This window comes from Platalea leucorodia (genome assembly GCF_965183815.1).
Source record: "Platalea leucorodia genome assembly, chromosome: 12".
NCBI classification, from domain to species: domain Eukaryota; kingdom Metazoa; phylum Chordata; class Aves; order Pelecaniformes; family Threskiornithidae; genus Platalea; species Platalea leucorodia.
This window is the reverse complement of record NC_138834.1, coordinates 13931046-13946405: the sequence shown is the minus strand read 5'-3', so window position 1 is coordinate 13946405 and position 15360 is coordinate 13931046. Positions and strand designations below refer to the sequence as shown.

The 15360-nt window shown below is 39.4% G+C and overlaps 1 protein-coding gene across 2 annotated transcripts in view; it reads right to left on the bottom strand.

Annotated features, from left to right (window-relative positions):
• Positions 1-3206: 3206 nt before the first annotated feature.
• MED13L (mediator complex subunit 13L) overlaps positions 3207-15360 on the bottom strand; it is a 206004-nt gene continuing 193850 nt past the window's right edge. For both annotated transcript variants that reach the window (XM_082325468.1, XM_082325469.1), the window contains 4 exons: positions 13038-13192; positions 9585-9746; positions 7340-7452; positions 3207-6068 (listed from right to left, as the gene is read on the bottom strand). In XM_082325468.1, the coding sequence (XP_082181594.1) occupies positions 5936-6068; positions 7340-7452; positions 9585-9746; positions 13038-13192 (563 nt within the window). In that variant the 3' untranslated portion in view covers positions 3207-5935. The remainder of the gene's footprint in view (positions 6069-7339; positions 7453-9584; positions 9747-13037; positions 13193-15360) is intronic.

Here is a 15360-nt window from a genome sequence, read left to right as displayed (position 1 = left end):
GTCTGTGTCTTTTAAAATGAACCAGCTGGAGCGAGTATCACTGCTTGTGAAGTTACATGATGTTGATGTGCAGATGACAAATATCTTGCAGAAGCAAGTATTTCTGAAACGAAACGTCTGTCAAGCAGAAAATGGTAGGACAGGAACCACGTTCCTGGGATGTAAAGGTAGAGGAGGTGGCTGGGTACCAGAAGGTTGGTTAAGAACTGGAAAATGAGACATGGCTTTTGGGAGCGGGGAAGGTGTTAGCAGCAGCGGCTGTTGTAGTGTCCTCACATCCATGTCAGAGTCTGGTGATGCCTTCTGTAATTAAACCATTCTCGGGGCCTGGTGGGCACACTCCGCGGAGCAAGCAGAGGAAGCCAGGGAATTCTGGCAGGTATTGGCCTTGATTCTTGTTGCAGGACCACGAAAGACATTCTTGTAGGAAGTCCTACCAATTACAGCGTCCAGGCTGGCTTCCTGGAAGGGGCCTGGATGCTAAGCATTTTTTTGTTTGGTTTTGTTTTTTTTTAATGGTATCATAATTCTGAAAGGCTTTACTAAGCAGTTCTTACAGGCAAAAAAGCTAATGCTTATGCAGATAAATGAGCATGTATTATATGTTTATAGCTTATATAAGCTATATTATGTATGCTTATAGCATGGTTAGACTGCCAGTTGGCTGACAAGTGCCAGTGTAGAACCAGCGCGAGAGCTGACGTGTCCCGAGTGCTCTCGGGACTGGAGCCTGGCCGCTGACTGGAGCAGAGGGAGTCGGTGAGCTGGACACAGCTGAGGGCAGTCTGTGTTCAGAGCTGGCCTCTCACAGAAGTTGGTGTCCTCTTGTTTCAGGTTTTTGAAGAGTAATTCAGGTTTCATTAAAATAGCACTGAGGTTTAGATATCCCCTGGAAATCTCTATGGGACTGCTGCTTTGATACCTGGTAGAGGAACAGTCAGTTAGGCATAAAACAGGGTCTGCCCACATAAACATTTCTTAGAGTGTTAGGGTTCCGTTTCAAAATAGGGAAGTGGAAGCAGCGTAATTTTGTAAATACTGCTTTGTTGTTAGAGACCAAAGACGTCTTGTTTGGGGATCTCAGGGCTGTTTCTATTTCCACTATAAATGGTGAGAGACTGACCATAAACCTGATGTTTACTTTCATGACTTCTGATGCTTTCTACAGGTGCTTAAACTGTTTTCAGGTGGCCACGATGTTTTGCCAAAAATAGAAATGGCAGTTGGAAAAAGAAAAGTAGTTTAATGTCAGCCTAATCTTTAAAAATGTTTTCTTCAGTGGTAGTAAAGAGGCCATCACCACAGTACTGTACCCATTTGTCATAAATATTACATTATTGTTACAAATCAACTGAGATTTTAGTGTTTTCATTCAAGTTTTCCTTGCAGTCCTCATGGACCAGATTATTTAATTGCCAGTTTGTGTCGTTAAAGCCAATGAATTAGCCACAAAGTAATCTCCATTTAAAAAATATTGCTCTGCCATACTTCCGTCTACTTACAGCACTCACAATGGTACGCTGAAGCATAACTATTCTGTAAGAACTTGTACAAGTTAATTGCACAATGTCATTTATTAAGAATTTACCAATAGTAAAGTGAACTAAAAGATACAAACTTGAAAGTTTAAAAATAAAAAAAGGCAAAATCTTAGGGACTATTTTTGTAACTATAACACTTTAAATTTAGAAATAAGATGCACCAAAACTAAAGTGGGCTAGAAATAACGACTACTGAGGAAATCCCAAGTGGCCATTAAACCAGCCACGAAACTGAGTGGCAATTCCTTGATACAGCCACAGGAGCTGTGACTGGATGCAAACGCGGGCTCCATCTCTTCATGGAAAATGAGTTTTTTTAGTATACTTTGCAAGAGAGTGAGCTACAACGGTCAGTTCTAAAAGCATTTTGGGTCTGCAGAAACTCTGATTTTGACAGTCACCACTGCTGCAAATAGATGGCTCCCTCCACAGCACAGGTGAGCCGTAGCTGAGGGTGTAGCTACAACTGGAAAACAAGGAAGGGGCAGGTTGTAGGTTGCTTTTGTTTTTTTCTTGTTTAAGAGTAAAGCAAGGGATATGGTATTTAAAATATACTTAGGGAGGTCACAGATTTGTCACCTCTTTAAGTACAGAAAACTATATATTATCTGAAGATCCTGCTTTAAGTTTTTCCAGAACTATTCTTATGGGAGATGAATGCAAAACAGACCTCTGGTCTTGTTAAGGGGCAGCGCTGTGAAAGGGCTTGGGGTCTAGTTGTTAATTTATCTTTTTTTTTTTTTACATGTCTGTGCTTAGAAATGAACCACTGAATACAGAATATCTCGGTTTGGAAGGGACCTCCTGGAGCCTAACAGTCCAGCCAAGCCCCTGGTCAAAGCAGGTATAACTCAATCAGGCTGCCTGAGGACATGTCCAGCTGAGTCTTCAGCTGGTCCGGGATGGAGATTCTACAGCTGCTCTGAGCAACCCGAAGCGGCAGATCCAGTTTCGTGTTCCTCTTTAACCTGGGGCTGGCTGCACTTCAGTTATCTGTAATCCTGCTGCAGCAGGGAGGAGGTTACAAGACTTTGATATGCCACTGACATCTCCTATTCAAGAGTTACCTGGTGCATGCAGAGAAATTTCACCTGTAGTTGATGAGGCTCTTGTGATTAGAGTTGCTAATGTAAAGCAACTGCTGCTCATGTGTCACCAGATTATCCCAGGTTGCTTCCACCCACCCCACGTGGCAGAATTTTAAATCTGTTCATCTCGGCATTTACATCAGCGGCACCGAACTTCCTCTCACAACAGACATGATTTTAAATAGAATGACTATTCTATTTTGCTTTGATTTCAATTTTAAAGAGAAGTACTGTTGCAGTGTGAACCTTTATACATTTTAATGAGCCTTAATACTCTGAAAGGGAGTCTGACAAATCTATGGCTTTATCAGCATGCAGCAAATCTGAAAGGCAGGCAGGCACTGGGTTAATTCAGGTAAGGCAGCAGTGGCTGTCTCTAAAGTAAATAAATATTAAAGAGCTTTTAAATTAATTTCAGTTCCATTCATATCACACAAAATCTATACCTTGTAATGCCAGCCCTCCTTCACTAGGAATGCTAAAACTTAAGAGTTAAAGAAAATACTCATAAGAATAAAACTCCACCAACAGTTTCAGTAATTCAATAATTTATTCATCTAAAAAAGTGTGTAAAAGTATATAGCTCTCATCCACAAGGTATATATGAATGACATTTAAAATGGAGGTCTTTATTATTATTGTTTCTTTTTATCAAAGTCTTTTTTTAGTGTATTGTACCAGCGATATACTGTAGATTTAAAATGAACTTCACATTTTTTTTTTGTTTTCTTTCAAATTGTCGGCTATATATAAAAGAAGCTCACTGCAAAATGCTCAGAGGAAAAAAAAAAACAAAAAACAAAAAGAAATTCAGAACTCCCCAGAAATGTACAGCTTTTACATTTAAAAAAGGTTCTGAAATATACATACAAGCATGCTGGACATTCCCCACCCCCTCCCTCTCCCTTTAGCTCAAACAACTGTAATAATAATTCTGATTTAGGCATGAATTTCCAAAGTTAGAAATAAAAAAAAAAATAAAATAACTTTCTTCACTCTGTAGGAAAGCCAGGGCTTGTACATTTCAGATTAATTCAGTAAAAAACTCACAAGTAAAATAATGCATATTTAAGGGAAATATTATACAGAACTTTTCACACTGAAGTACATAAGATTTTTCTTTAAAATCTATTGCCATTCATTTATTTTGCACAAAAACGTATAAATATGTCACCAGCTTCTCTTAACTTAAAAAAATTAAATAAAAGACACCAGATGAAAACTACTCCTTGCTGCCCTTTTTTTATTTTTACTTTTTGCTTAGAACCAGGTTTCTGGGGAAGAAACGCCCCTGGATAAAAACGGCCCATTTAAAAAGAACAAACAAAATAATAATCCAAAGTTCAGATGAATCCTGGGAACAAATAACCCCCAAATGGTAAAAGATTACAAATGTCTACTTTACATTTTTTCCTCCCCAAGTTAAATTTTTTTATACAAGTTTACAATCTTCATCTTTTTACGCTCTTCAAAAGGCCTTGAGAATTTTCTTTTCTGATTAAGAAAAAATAGTACTGCAATATTTTTAAAGTCAATTTTACACTGTACACATTAGATACAAATGGTTTGATATCAGATTTTTTTTTTTTTTTTTTTTAACCTATACATTGCAAAGAGGATACCCACATGGGAGGTTAGGTGCAGAGAATGAAATAATCCATTTACAGGTTACTTCTCTGCCTTCACCTTCTCATTACACAAGCAATTCTTTTTTTTTTTTTATTTTATATAATTTGTTTTAAATGTTACATTATCTCAAGAAAAATACTTTTTAAAATCATAGAATTTCATTTTTTTTAACCAGAACATGAAAGTCTTTTGGAAGAACTTTAAAATTTGTAGGTTTTTCTCCACAGATAGATAAGTAGGTCACACAGCCTGATCAAAGTGCCCGACCCCTCACATAAGGCAGTCCATGCCTGCTGCACAGTGCAACAACAAACATTAGAAAATGGAGTTTAAATATAAACCCCTTGAAGCCTGGAATGAAGGAGTCATAAAAATACTTCAATTAGCCATTAACCTTTAAAATGGCAATCATTTTACTAAACAAAGTAACTTTTCCACCACAGTGGTATAACTTCAAGTACTAATTTAATGATATAATTTTTAAAAATTATTTCTTTGAAATAATATTCCTATAGTCAGAAAAAATACACCAGATTTGTAACTGATTTAGTGTAAACAAAAACCATATTTTTGGATATGTACATGGACGAGTCTGCCCAGAATTAAAGGGCGACTTGGGTTTCAGTAAATAGTTTTCTAGCATCACTAAATTTACTGGAAATATATTTCAATCATAGATCTACAATAGATTAATTTACCACTTTCCATTTGCCCTTACACTGGGCTTTAAAGTATTTTTCCTCCCTACCTCTCACTCACTCTTCTTCCATTAGGTAGTGTTATCCTTCATTAAACACTGGCCACTTCTTGCTTTAACCAGGCTAAATGCAGGTGAGAATTCCTTAAAATACAAGTATATCCTTACCAGAACACGCTTCCCTTCCCAGCTTGGACTTTGATTGTTATTAGCTTCACTTTTGATTTCTAGGTCAGAAGAGTGAGCGGTATGTAGATAAATAACCCTACAGTGGAACGGAGCTGGATTTTTAAGATATTCTACTGTTCCTGGTCCTTTATAATTTAATCCCTCCCCTCCCCAAACCTAAAAATAAATAAAGTATCTCCAGACCATTCATATCTACATGGACAGGTAACAAATGCATGCATTCATCCCAATCCACTCTGACAGGAACTCCAGGTAGACAGAAAACTCCAATATTTATACGAGACTACAACTGTGTGGTGGTTTGTTTTGTTTTGTTTTGTTTTGTTTTTCTCCTGCAAAGTCCCAGTTTACGATGATCAAACAACAAAATAAGTTTTGGACAACCCAAACTGGTCACTACAAGGTATTTTTACTTGCAGGGCTGAAACTGCTCTTGGTTGCTTATCAGAGTTCCTAATGCAAAAAGATACTGTAGTCTTCCTTAAAAAAATAAAATATTAAAAAAAATAATCACACTGACCAGTAGTTACTGGGCCACCAAACTAACACTGGCTCGAGGTTACTCTGTGTTCACTGTTCTTGGATGTTCCCAGATTTCGGACTGAAGCTGCCAGAGATGTTAATGGGTAGTTTAGTTTTGAACACTGCAGAATTCACATGTGCTTTTGGAGGAACAGAAGCACAGCACAGGACTGGTCTGAAGAGAAGCAAAATTGTGATCTTTGCAGACTGTGGCACGTTTCTCAGGTTGAGGGGAGAATAAGCCAGAAGAACAAGTGCTTTTCTATCTATTAAAGTATATTCATGATGGCATTGTACAACTGAGTGAGCACCACAAAGTGGACAGGAAGGCAGGAGCTGCGATCCTGAGTGGCAGGGTTACACGTAAGCCAGGACAATGCATTGTACTGCTCCAAAACGAACCTGCAGAAGAGAAACAGAGAGAGAAATGAAACGGGAACTGCTTACTCCTTTCCTTCTTCTCTTTTCTAGAGGATTTACTTAAACTTATCTCCGGTTTCTCCTGGAGATACAACGGCATGAGGACTGCCTGGCTGTATTAACGCTGGTGGTGTTGGCAAAGTAGGAAGCTCACTGAAAAGGGGTGGCAGGCGGAAGCACTAATTTTTAGTTTTAATATGTTTGAACTTGAACTAAGCTATCTGAATGTAAGCCCTCCCCAAGACATAGTAGAGATTATGGAACTGTAGAGTAATTTAGGCTGGAAGGAACCTCTGGAGGTTTAGTCCACCACTGTATTCAAAGCCTTGAGTCTTGAACACCTCTAAGGATGGAGGTTCCACAGCCTCTCTGGGCAACCTCTGCCAGTACTTGATCACACTTTTTGTGTGACCCTGCATCTGATCAGAATTTCTCATGTTGTAACTTGTGTCTGTTGTATCTCATTCTTTCCCTGTGCACTGGATCATCCTCTTACTCAAAACGAAGGCAGTGGTACCTCCAGACAGCTGTGATAGCTCAGTCCTCTAAGAGGATGCAAATTCAGATCTTCTAGAATACTACAAACACCACCAATTTTCTTAGATTAGATTATTCTTCAGGCTTCCTGCCAATACCCTCTACTTGGTGACACGTACATGTTTGTTCACTGGTGTGTTCCACCCTGTATGCTGTCTCATAAAACAGATCTTCTTTCAGTCCCCAGCAGGTGGGATGGAGGCAAACAGTCCCCTGGTTACCTTTGTACCATACGATACACAACCCTGTATTAATTCAGGAAGAATGTCTCCTTTATATCCCAATTCCTAAGATACCGATATCAGGAGAGTACTTTTATATCCGTCTATAAATCACTTTGGTTTGGTGAGGAAAGGTAATTATTGACACAGTCCAGATTAGACCACCAGCTAAACAGAACAGCCTTTGGGAGGCAAACCAAGGCATCCACTTGGTAAGGCAGAGCCGCTTGTAAGGTTTCTTTACATAGTTTCCTACAGCAGTACGGAAGACTGAGGAAGTAACCCTCGAAGTCCTGCTCTTCGGTGGTGGAGATAGCAGCTGTAGCGAGAGTTGCCCACTGCTCTCAGACACACATGTAGGGCACAGCACAGTTAGAAGCTGTTGATAAAGCTAAGAAATAATTTTGCCAGGTTGAAAAGCAAAGGTCCCTCTGAAATTTCAGAACTCAGTCCCCTTAAGCTTAGGGGGGAAATGCAGAACCTAAAAGGCATTACCTCAAGACATCTGATGTAGTTTTAGAGTCAAGGGGGTGAGGAACTCGCTGAGAATTTCTGGCAGGTAGAAGCTCATCCGTCTGCGCTACAGAGATATGGTGATGTAATGAGGCCTGTGTAAAGGAAGAAGGCACAAATTAACTCTTCACACAGCAAGTACTCCTTAAAGATTCACAGTGAACAAACACATTCGGAATTGTCTCAGGACAGCACAGAAAGCTGGCAAGTCTTTGCTGAACCCACCATGACCATGTGTATTTCCAAATTCCATAATGATTACATTTTTGAATAAACTGACTTCTCTTTTTGACTGGAACCAGGGATCTTAAAAAAGAATGCTGAATTCTGTTCTTAATTTTAGTCAGGCAAGAAGTGATGAGGGGAAACACTTGGGATGTGTCAGTGGTTCTTTTGGTATTTCGGGAACAAACCATTCTGATTCTTCAAACTCTCCCAGCAGGGAGAGGGTGGGGTGGGGTGGCCACCCATCACAGGGGTGGGGTGGCCAACCAGAACGCTCAGCGCAGCTTTGTGCTCCTCTCTGCTCTTACGCTTTCTCAGTCTGTCTCATCTTTCTTCTGGAGCGAGGCTTGTGCGTTAGTTTATACAGGAGAAGGAAAGGGATTTCATACTGATCACGTGCCGGGGGTAGAGCAACCATGTCAGCCTTTCAAGTGGGTAGCCTAATACACCACACAGCCTGCCGAGGCAAAACCTGTAATTTATACTCCTCCAATTATGGCAGGCACATTAGAGGTGAAATACTTTAGCTCAAAAATCCTTAATCCAAATCAGACAAAGATGACTCGAATCTGTACGCCTCACATGCCATACAAGTTTCCTAATTGCAGCGCTGTGCAGCATAAAGGAGACAGCACCACCTGCTCACTGGTGAACAAGTTACTGCATGAATTCAGCCCCTTGCTTTTATTAAAAATTGTCCAAACCAAAACAGTATGTTCCAAGTCAAATTAAACATTTAATTCAGCCTAGATCTGAGAGAGCAATTGTGTTGGGCTGGGGGGTGGTGGTGTAGGGAAGGGTGGTGGCTCCTTCTCTCTAGTACAGATCTAGTATAAGCTTACGGAAGGAATTCATGAAGTTGCCTGGAGCTCTGCTGACTCGGTTTTTACTGCTGGAACTGAAACAGAGTCTTTGGATTACTCATTCACAAAAAAAACGGTGGTTTTAAGTTTAGCATAAAACTTCATCTCTAGCTCCTGAAACATGGCGGTTCCTTTTTCATATTTTGAGATTGCCATTCTGTAGGTTTAAAGAAAAGCACGTACTTCAGGGAAATCGATCTGTGAAAAGCACAGAGTGTAAGGAATAAGGTTCGGTACTTTGCTGGTGGAGGTGCTATACTGAATACGGCGCCTGCCACGCTGACTGCAAGTCATTGTTAGCGTCAGTCCTAAACCTGCTTTTTTTTTGCATGAGGGAAGAATTGAGAAATACTGAACACCTTTACTCTGATAATTGCCTGATAGACATGGATGAGGGAATTTAGTTGAGAGACTTGCAAAAATGTTTAGTATTTGTAAATTAAGCTGGGAACGGATAAAGTAAGTGGTACTATCTTCATTATTCTATACATTGTTTGCTCGAATAGTTACGTGATGCTATTCAAGGCAGATTTTTCACCTTCCTTCCATGCTCATTAGTTCACATTTTTTTGATTCATTCAAATAAGAAGCTGCATGACACTCTACAGGGGTCAGTGAATCTCGGGTAGTTGAACCAATTCGGCTGTATACATCTCGCAAGCACTTGCAATTCTGGAATGGAAGGTGTCAGGTTCGCTCTGACACTACAGACTCCACTGTGCAACTCTGACAACTAGAGAAATAGAAATGGATAGTAAATGCTCTATCTGGAGGTGCTGCTTTCCTTTCTAACTTTTAATCTATGTGTCATAACTGGATTACGGCAGAATAGAAGGTATGTGCCTCCTGTCTTAGGCTGACTGAAAATGAAACCTGGGACGCTTCTGTAATACCAAATACAGCTTTGATGATTCGGTATTTAGAAGCTGCCAAACTATTTCATTTTCAGGTAAGGGCTTTAGGAAGAGAGAATTAAGTTTTAATAGCCAGCTATCTTAAGTAAATTTAAGCTTCAGATTGCATTGCCATTTCCAGTACTGTCACAGTTGGTAACATGCAAAGCCAACATTTTCAAAGAAAGTTCATAGGATATAAATACAATTCTTCTCCTTCCCCTGTGAAAGGATGCCCAGACAGACCTTCAGGAAGAGGGGACACTGGTTTTGTGCCTGAGGACAGGACGACCAGAACCACTGCGGAAGATTCTCAGCTTTGGCAGTTGACACGAAGTATCCAAGAGCAAGAGGTTGCTGCTTCAGTTCTTCAGGGGCTTCTCTGGAAAGGAGACGTTCCCCTTGGCTCTGAAAGAAGAGTTGAAAAGGCAGGCTTGTGGGTTTATGTCATTACATCCCACTCCAGTAACACTGGTTTTGTTTTCTAATTTCTCAGTCTTTAATCCAGTTCTGTCTTGTTATCAATGAGCTACCCTTTAGTCATTCGTGAATCTTGGTCAAAGTTACCCAATCCCTTCCTTTTTCCCCTGTAGTTGGGTTCTCCAGGCTTATGTTCCAGAGTCACTGTAGATTCCCTGCCAGCAATGTTGACCTCCTAAATTGACCCAAGTACCCCTGGAATTTGATGTTACAGAGTAACTTAGAGGTACTGGGCTCTGGCTGTCAATCTTGTGTGCATACAGAGAACAGACCAGTGTTGAATTTAAGTTTATAAAGCCTCATAGGCTTTTCCTATATGTATCAAAAAGAGCAGTCTGCACTGCAGATTTTCCTGACTTCAGCTAGCGGAAGGATGTGTTACGCACTCAAACATGGAAGAACAGAGAGTATCTGCATCTTTATAAGCTTGGTTGTGCTTGCTTTTTCAGTTAGTTACACTGATAGCTTAGAAAAAAATGCTACTCTTGCTAGGGACACTTGGGCAGAAGACACTATACTTTGTTTGCATTTGTACTACCAAGTAGAGGAGAAGTGTGGGGAAAAAGAAACAGCTGTCCTGCTTTTCCATTTATATCTGTTATTCATTTATTTATATACTGTATTTTTGCAGTATTAGTTACTTATTAGTTCTTATATATGGACCAAAGAGTTATTTGGAGAGGAGAGAGTTAAACAACGAGAAACCAGCTGTAAAACTCACTTCATCAGACTTTGAGCCGCTGTCCGTTGGCGTGTATGTTTGTGATTTTATTTCTGTAGAGTAAAACCTAGAGGAAGCTTCCATACCCGAGGCTGTTGGATAGGAACACTTGGTGTGAGCTTGCTTACCTCATCCTGTGTGTGTGTATATACACGTCCTTATCTATCATGAACCACGTTACCAAACCTACAGGGGTCTCCTTGGGTATCGGAAAGGGCAACTGCCATCCTTTCCATTAGAGAGTACATTCCTAGTTCAAATGCATTTGGGTTTTTTTGGAAACACCCTTTATCATTTTGCTTTTACTTTTGTTTCATAGAGGAAAAACCCAAAAGATGCCTGCAAAGTATTTTAGCTTGCAGCTCCTCCCAGAACTAGGATAGCAGTTCATTTAATCCATAAACGTCTTTTAAGTCAACAGGTAAAAAAAAAAAAAAAAAAAAAAAAGAAGATTCCACTGCACAGAAACTGGCTTAATCACAAAGCCTTCACTGCTAGTCCTTCGAGCAGGTCTTTCTCCAACGGTAATATCTTGATCGGGAATCAAAGAAAGTTAAACACTCCATAAAGCTTGGAGAAGGCTGCAGCTCACCTGGCTGTGGGCACTCAGAAAGCCTAACAGCAACCCTTGAAACTGGCTGCTGAGCAATCAGGACTTACACTGCTAAACTGCAGCAATCAATTACGGGTTACATGGACGAAGGGTTGACCCTCCCCGACCCACAAGGTAATGATCACACGCTGTTGCTTTTTTAAAACCAAAAATTACACTTCAATTACTAGGCCCTTGTTAATGGTTAAACTGAATTACTATGACAGGTTCATCTAGAAGTGGCTTGTCCAGGTCTCTAAGCTCTCTGGTCATTAACCTTTCAGTGCTGTTCTTAAGCCACTTGGATGGAGTTCCATTGAGAATAAGTTTTGTAAACGCATTTCTAAAAGTGGTACAGAAGAGAGATTGCTGGGTGAACTCAATAGGAGAGAGAAACAGTAATGAGTGATGAGTTGTGATTTATGGCTGGGGGATTTAGTAACAGAATTTAAAACTTTTAATTGGCCCACATACCAGTTTGAAATAGCCAAGTGACAGTAATGTGCAATTATTTAGCCTTTGAAAAGCGCATTGGAGTATTAACATAAGGTAAGGTGCCTGTGTACTGAGATCACAAAATACAGTATTAGCATTTCTGTGGCTGATGCAGAAGTAATTTTTCTCTCACAGACTGCATTAAGCTGACCACTGAAGCATTTTGGCAGAGGTCGCAAGGAAAATACAGGCAGGACTTTTTCCTTCCAGGTGGTGAAACTAACACCATTTAGTCAGTCATTTTCAGGGAGTGAGAATGCTTTTCTAAAGATACCGTATTTACATTTACAAAAAGGCACCGCTTTGTTACAGAGGCTGAAGGAGCAGCATCATTCATGGGCAAATACCCTAGCTGTACGTATACCTCCTCTAAGTACCTGTTCTGTACTTCCTTACATACCAGATTTATAGTTCTCTTGATGAGACTGTTTAAAGCCACCAGTGATAGCCACAGATCCAGATCCAGTTACTTAAATTATTACAGATCACTAAACCAGAACTTTTAAATGCAGGGGGTTGTCTGTTTCTTTTGTAAAAGTTAGCCTGTTTCTTTAGTAAAATACTGTATTATTTAGTAAAGAAGGAATATGCTACTCCTTCAAATGCACTATTTCTAGAATAAAACTTCTCCACAGGAAATTATGAAGCATCAAACTTCTACATATTTGTGATGGAAACCATTTTAAGAGTACAGCTAAATCTCTTACACAGTTAAATGTATGAGTAAAAGAGTTCCATCAAACATGATCCAAATCATGCTAAAGCTGATTCAAAAAAATACCTTGAATTACCAAAAATAATTTGCATTTTAAGTAATCACTGGTGTTGGAACCAACTTTATAAAAGCCACTTCAAAAAAAAATAACTTACAAACACTATGTGCTCTGGGCTAATTTTTACTAAGGAAACAACATTTGCATAAACATCCAGCACCTGTGGAGTTTCTATGGGTACGGTTTTATTATTCGGAGAATGATCTCCCTTCTTGCCTGCCTAGAAATTCATGTGCACAGAGCTGTCATAGCTTCCTTTCTCTCAAAGACTTGTCACTTTGTGCCAGGGACATACCATAGGATTTTTCAGAAAAAAAATGGATAAGTAGAGATTAAATTCATATAGAGTCATTAGATATGGCTCTGCCACACAAAAATAAAACTTCTCTCTCCTCCTTCTCTCTTCCTCTCAGTTATCTTGTACGCTAACAATTAACTTCAGAGATGTAAATAGTCAAGGCACAGGCATCTTCTACAATAGTATTTAACCAGCACCTTCCATTTTAACGTTAATTTCTGCTTGCTGTTGACCTAATGATGTTTGAGAATCTACAGGAAAAAAAGATTTTGTTGGAGGATTTGGGTCTTTTTTGTCTTTTATTTTAAGTAGCATATGCCCTAAAGTGCTACAGCCTTACCCTGCTATGCTGGAAGTGAGATCCCACTCCAATGCCAGAGGGTGATCCGGGGGAAGGAACTGGGGAGGAATTTGGTGACGAGTGAAGATTCCCTGTTATTAAAATTCTAATGTCATTGTCCATGTCATCTGGGAACGGGAGGTCAAACATGTCATCTGAAAAGGAAAAGAAAGAAAAAATAATTTCCAATGTGCTGTACTCATTTGTGGCAAGAAATTTTTGTAATTTATTACCATTCCCTTTAATTTATTATCATTCCTTTTTTTTTTTTTTTACATACTCTTGAGACAGATGAAAGCAGAGATAAACACTTTACTGTTTAATCCTTCTTAGTACCTTTGACTGCAACCACACAGACTTGAAAGGAAAAGTTGGCAGACATCTATTAAAATCATGACTTTTAACAATGGTCATAGAGTGAACAAAACCCTGTCATACCAGCTTAATAAAAATCCAAACTGAGCTTTGTAACAGAAAAAATGACACCTCTCTGCAGTCGGTGACAGAAATCCATTAGCAAAATACTTGAAATACATTAAACAACCCTACGCATGCTACTCTCGGCAGGTGCTGCTCTTCAGGCTTCTAGTGCTGCACACCGGCGCTTTGGCACGTTTGCTCAAAATGTTCTGGGAGCAGCCCTGGCGGCTCCGAGGAGACGGCTCGCAGAACGACGGGGGCAGCAAGGCCTGCTCCACGCTCGCGCGCAACGTACTGCCGCGATTATTTCAAATACCGCACCAGGATTTCCTACAATGCAGCTTTAATATTTTACTTTCATCTCAGAAATTAAATACAGTTCTATTATCGTAACTTGCTGTTTTAAATTGGTTTACTTTAATATAGTTTATTTTAATATGAAGGGCGTAAAGATACAGTGAAAATGTGTTTGCATTCTATGAGTACATTCTGTTACTCTGTCATTTGAAACACGGGTTACGATATGATGAATAATTTACATGATGGAAAGCTAAGACATTATAAACACACGGCAAAAAATTACAAGCATCACAATATGGTTTATAGGGCTTTTGTCCTTATCCAGATTTCTCAGCAGGCATAGACGTTTAAACGGTATAATGACATTTAAAGTACATTTTAGGGGACAGAAAGGGACAGTGGGACCTGTCTGAATTAACTGGATTACTGGGAATTGCAGCCAAATCTATACTAAAACAGATGGAGCCCTAAACAAGAGCATGCATTTCTACATATTGTAATAAACAATTTATCTTGAAAAAGAAGAATTTACTCCGCATGAAAAAGGAAAAGAATGTGTGCATCTTGAACTAATTTCACCTGAAGTCCTAGTCTTGAAATAGGCAGGTGGTTGTTTTTCTTCATCTTCTGAAGAGAAATACTGGATTGCAAGAGCAATGACTTAACTTAGTTTATTAACTTCTGTCCTACAACCTCAGTAAACAAAACAGAACTAATGTCATGCTCTGCTTAGCCTCCAAAGCATAAATGAGATGGCTAATAGCATAGGAAGCAGTTTAATCATTAAGTAGAACAGAGTTAAGAAAATTAAATTTAACACCATTTTGGAAAACGCCAGTTCTTGTACCTGATTCTAATTAGCATCCTAAGCACTAAAGGGCAGGTTAATGCAGGTTAAATATTTGTCAGCACAGCGTTCAGTCAGGATTCTGGGGCCTTGAAAGGACAGCTGCTTAAGTATTAAGAGGGGTAACTTCCCTTCTGTGAGGCCCACTGAAATTCCAGGAGGAAGAGATCAAAGCAGACCCTTTCATTAAAAATAGTGGGCCTTTCTGCCTCTCTATACTGTAACTTCCCTCTTCATAAAATACTTGTATTGTAAATGCTTGTAGTTACTCTTGGTTTAAATTATTTTACAATCATTTTTAAGGATTTATGGCAAAACAGTTAGGAAAATACTTATTAGATATAAAGTATTAACCAGAGTCTTGTTACACAAACTGTAGGGTTAAATATGCTTGAAAAAGCACCCTGCCAACATAAAGAATTCTCAGGTTGGTCTTTTTTTGCCTACTGTACAGGAAGATTAAAATTCCAAACCAAGTACCTCCTTCCTCAAAAGCTTCATACCCAACAGGGCATGAAGCGAACCACTCCTATAAACAGTTGGCCTGATCAAGTCACAACAACAAGAATAAGCATTTCGTAGTCTGTGCCATTTCGCATATTGGTTGGTCACTACCACTTTTGGAATAAATCAGTATGATCATCTGAAAACAGACTTCAGAAAAACATAGTATATTATCCTCTAACTATAAAGTACAGTGGTGTTCTCTTTAAATTAAATTAGGCTGGCAGGGGGTCCGTGGGAGAACATTGGCCC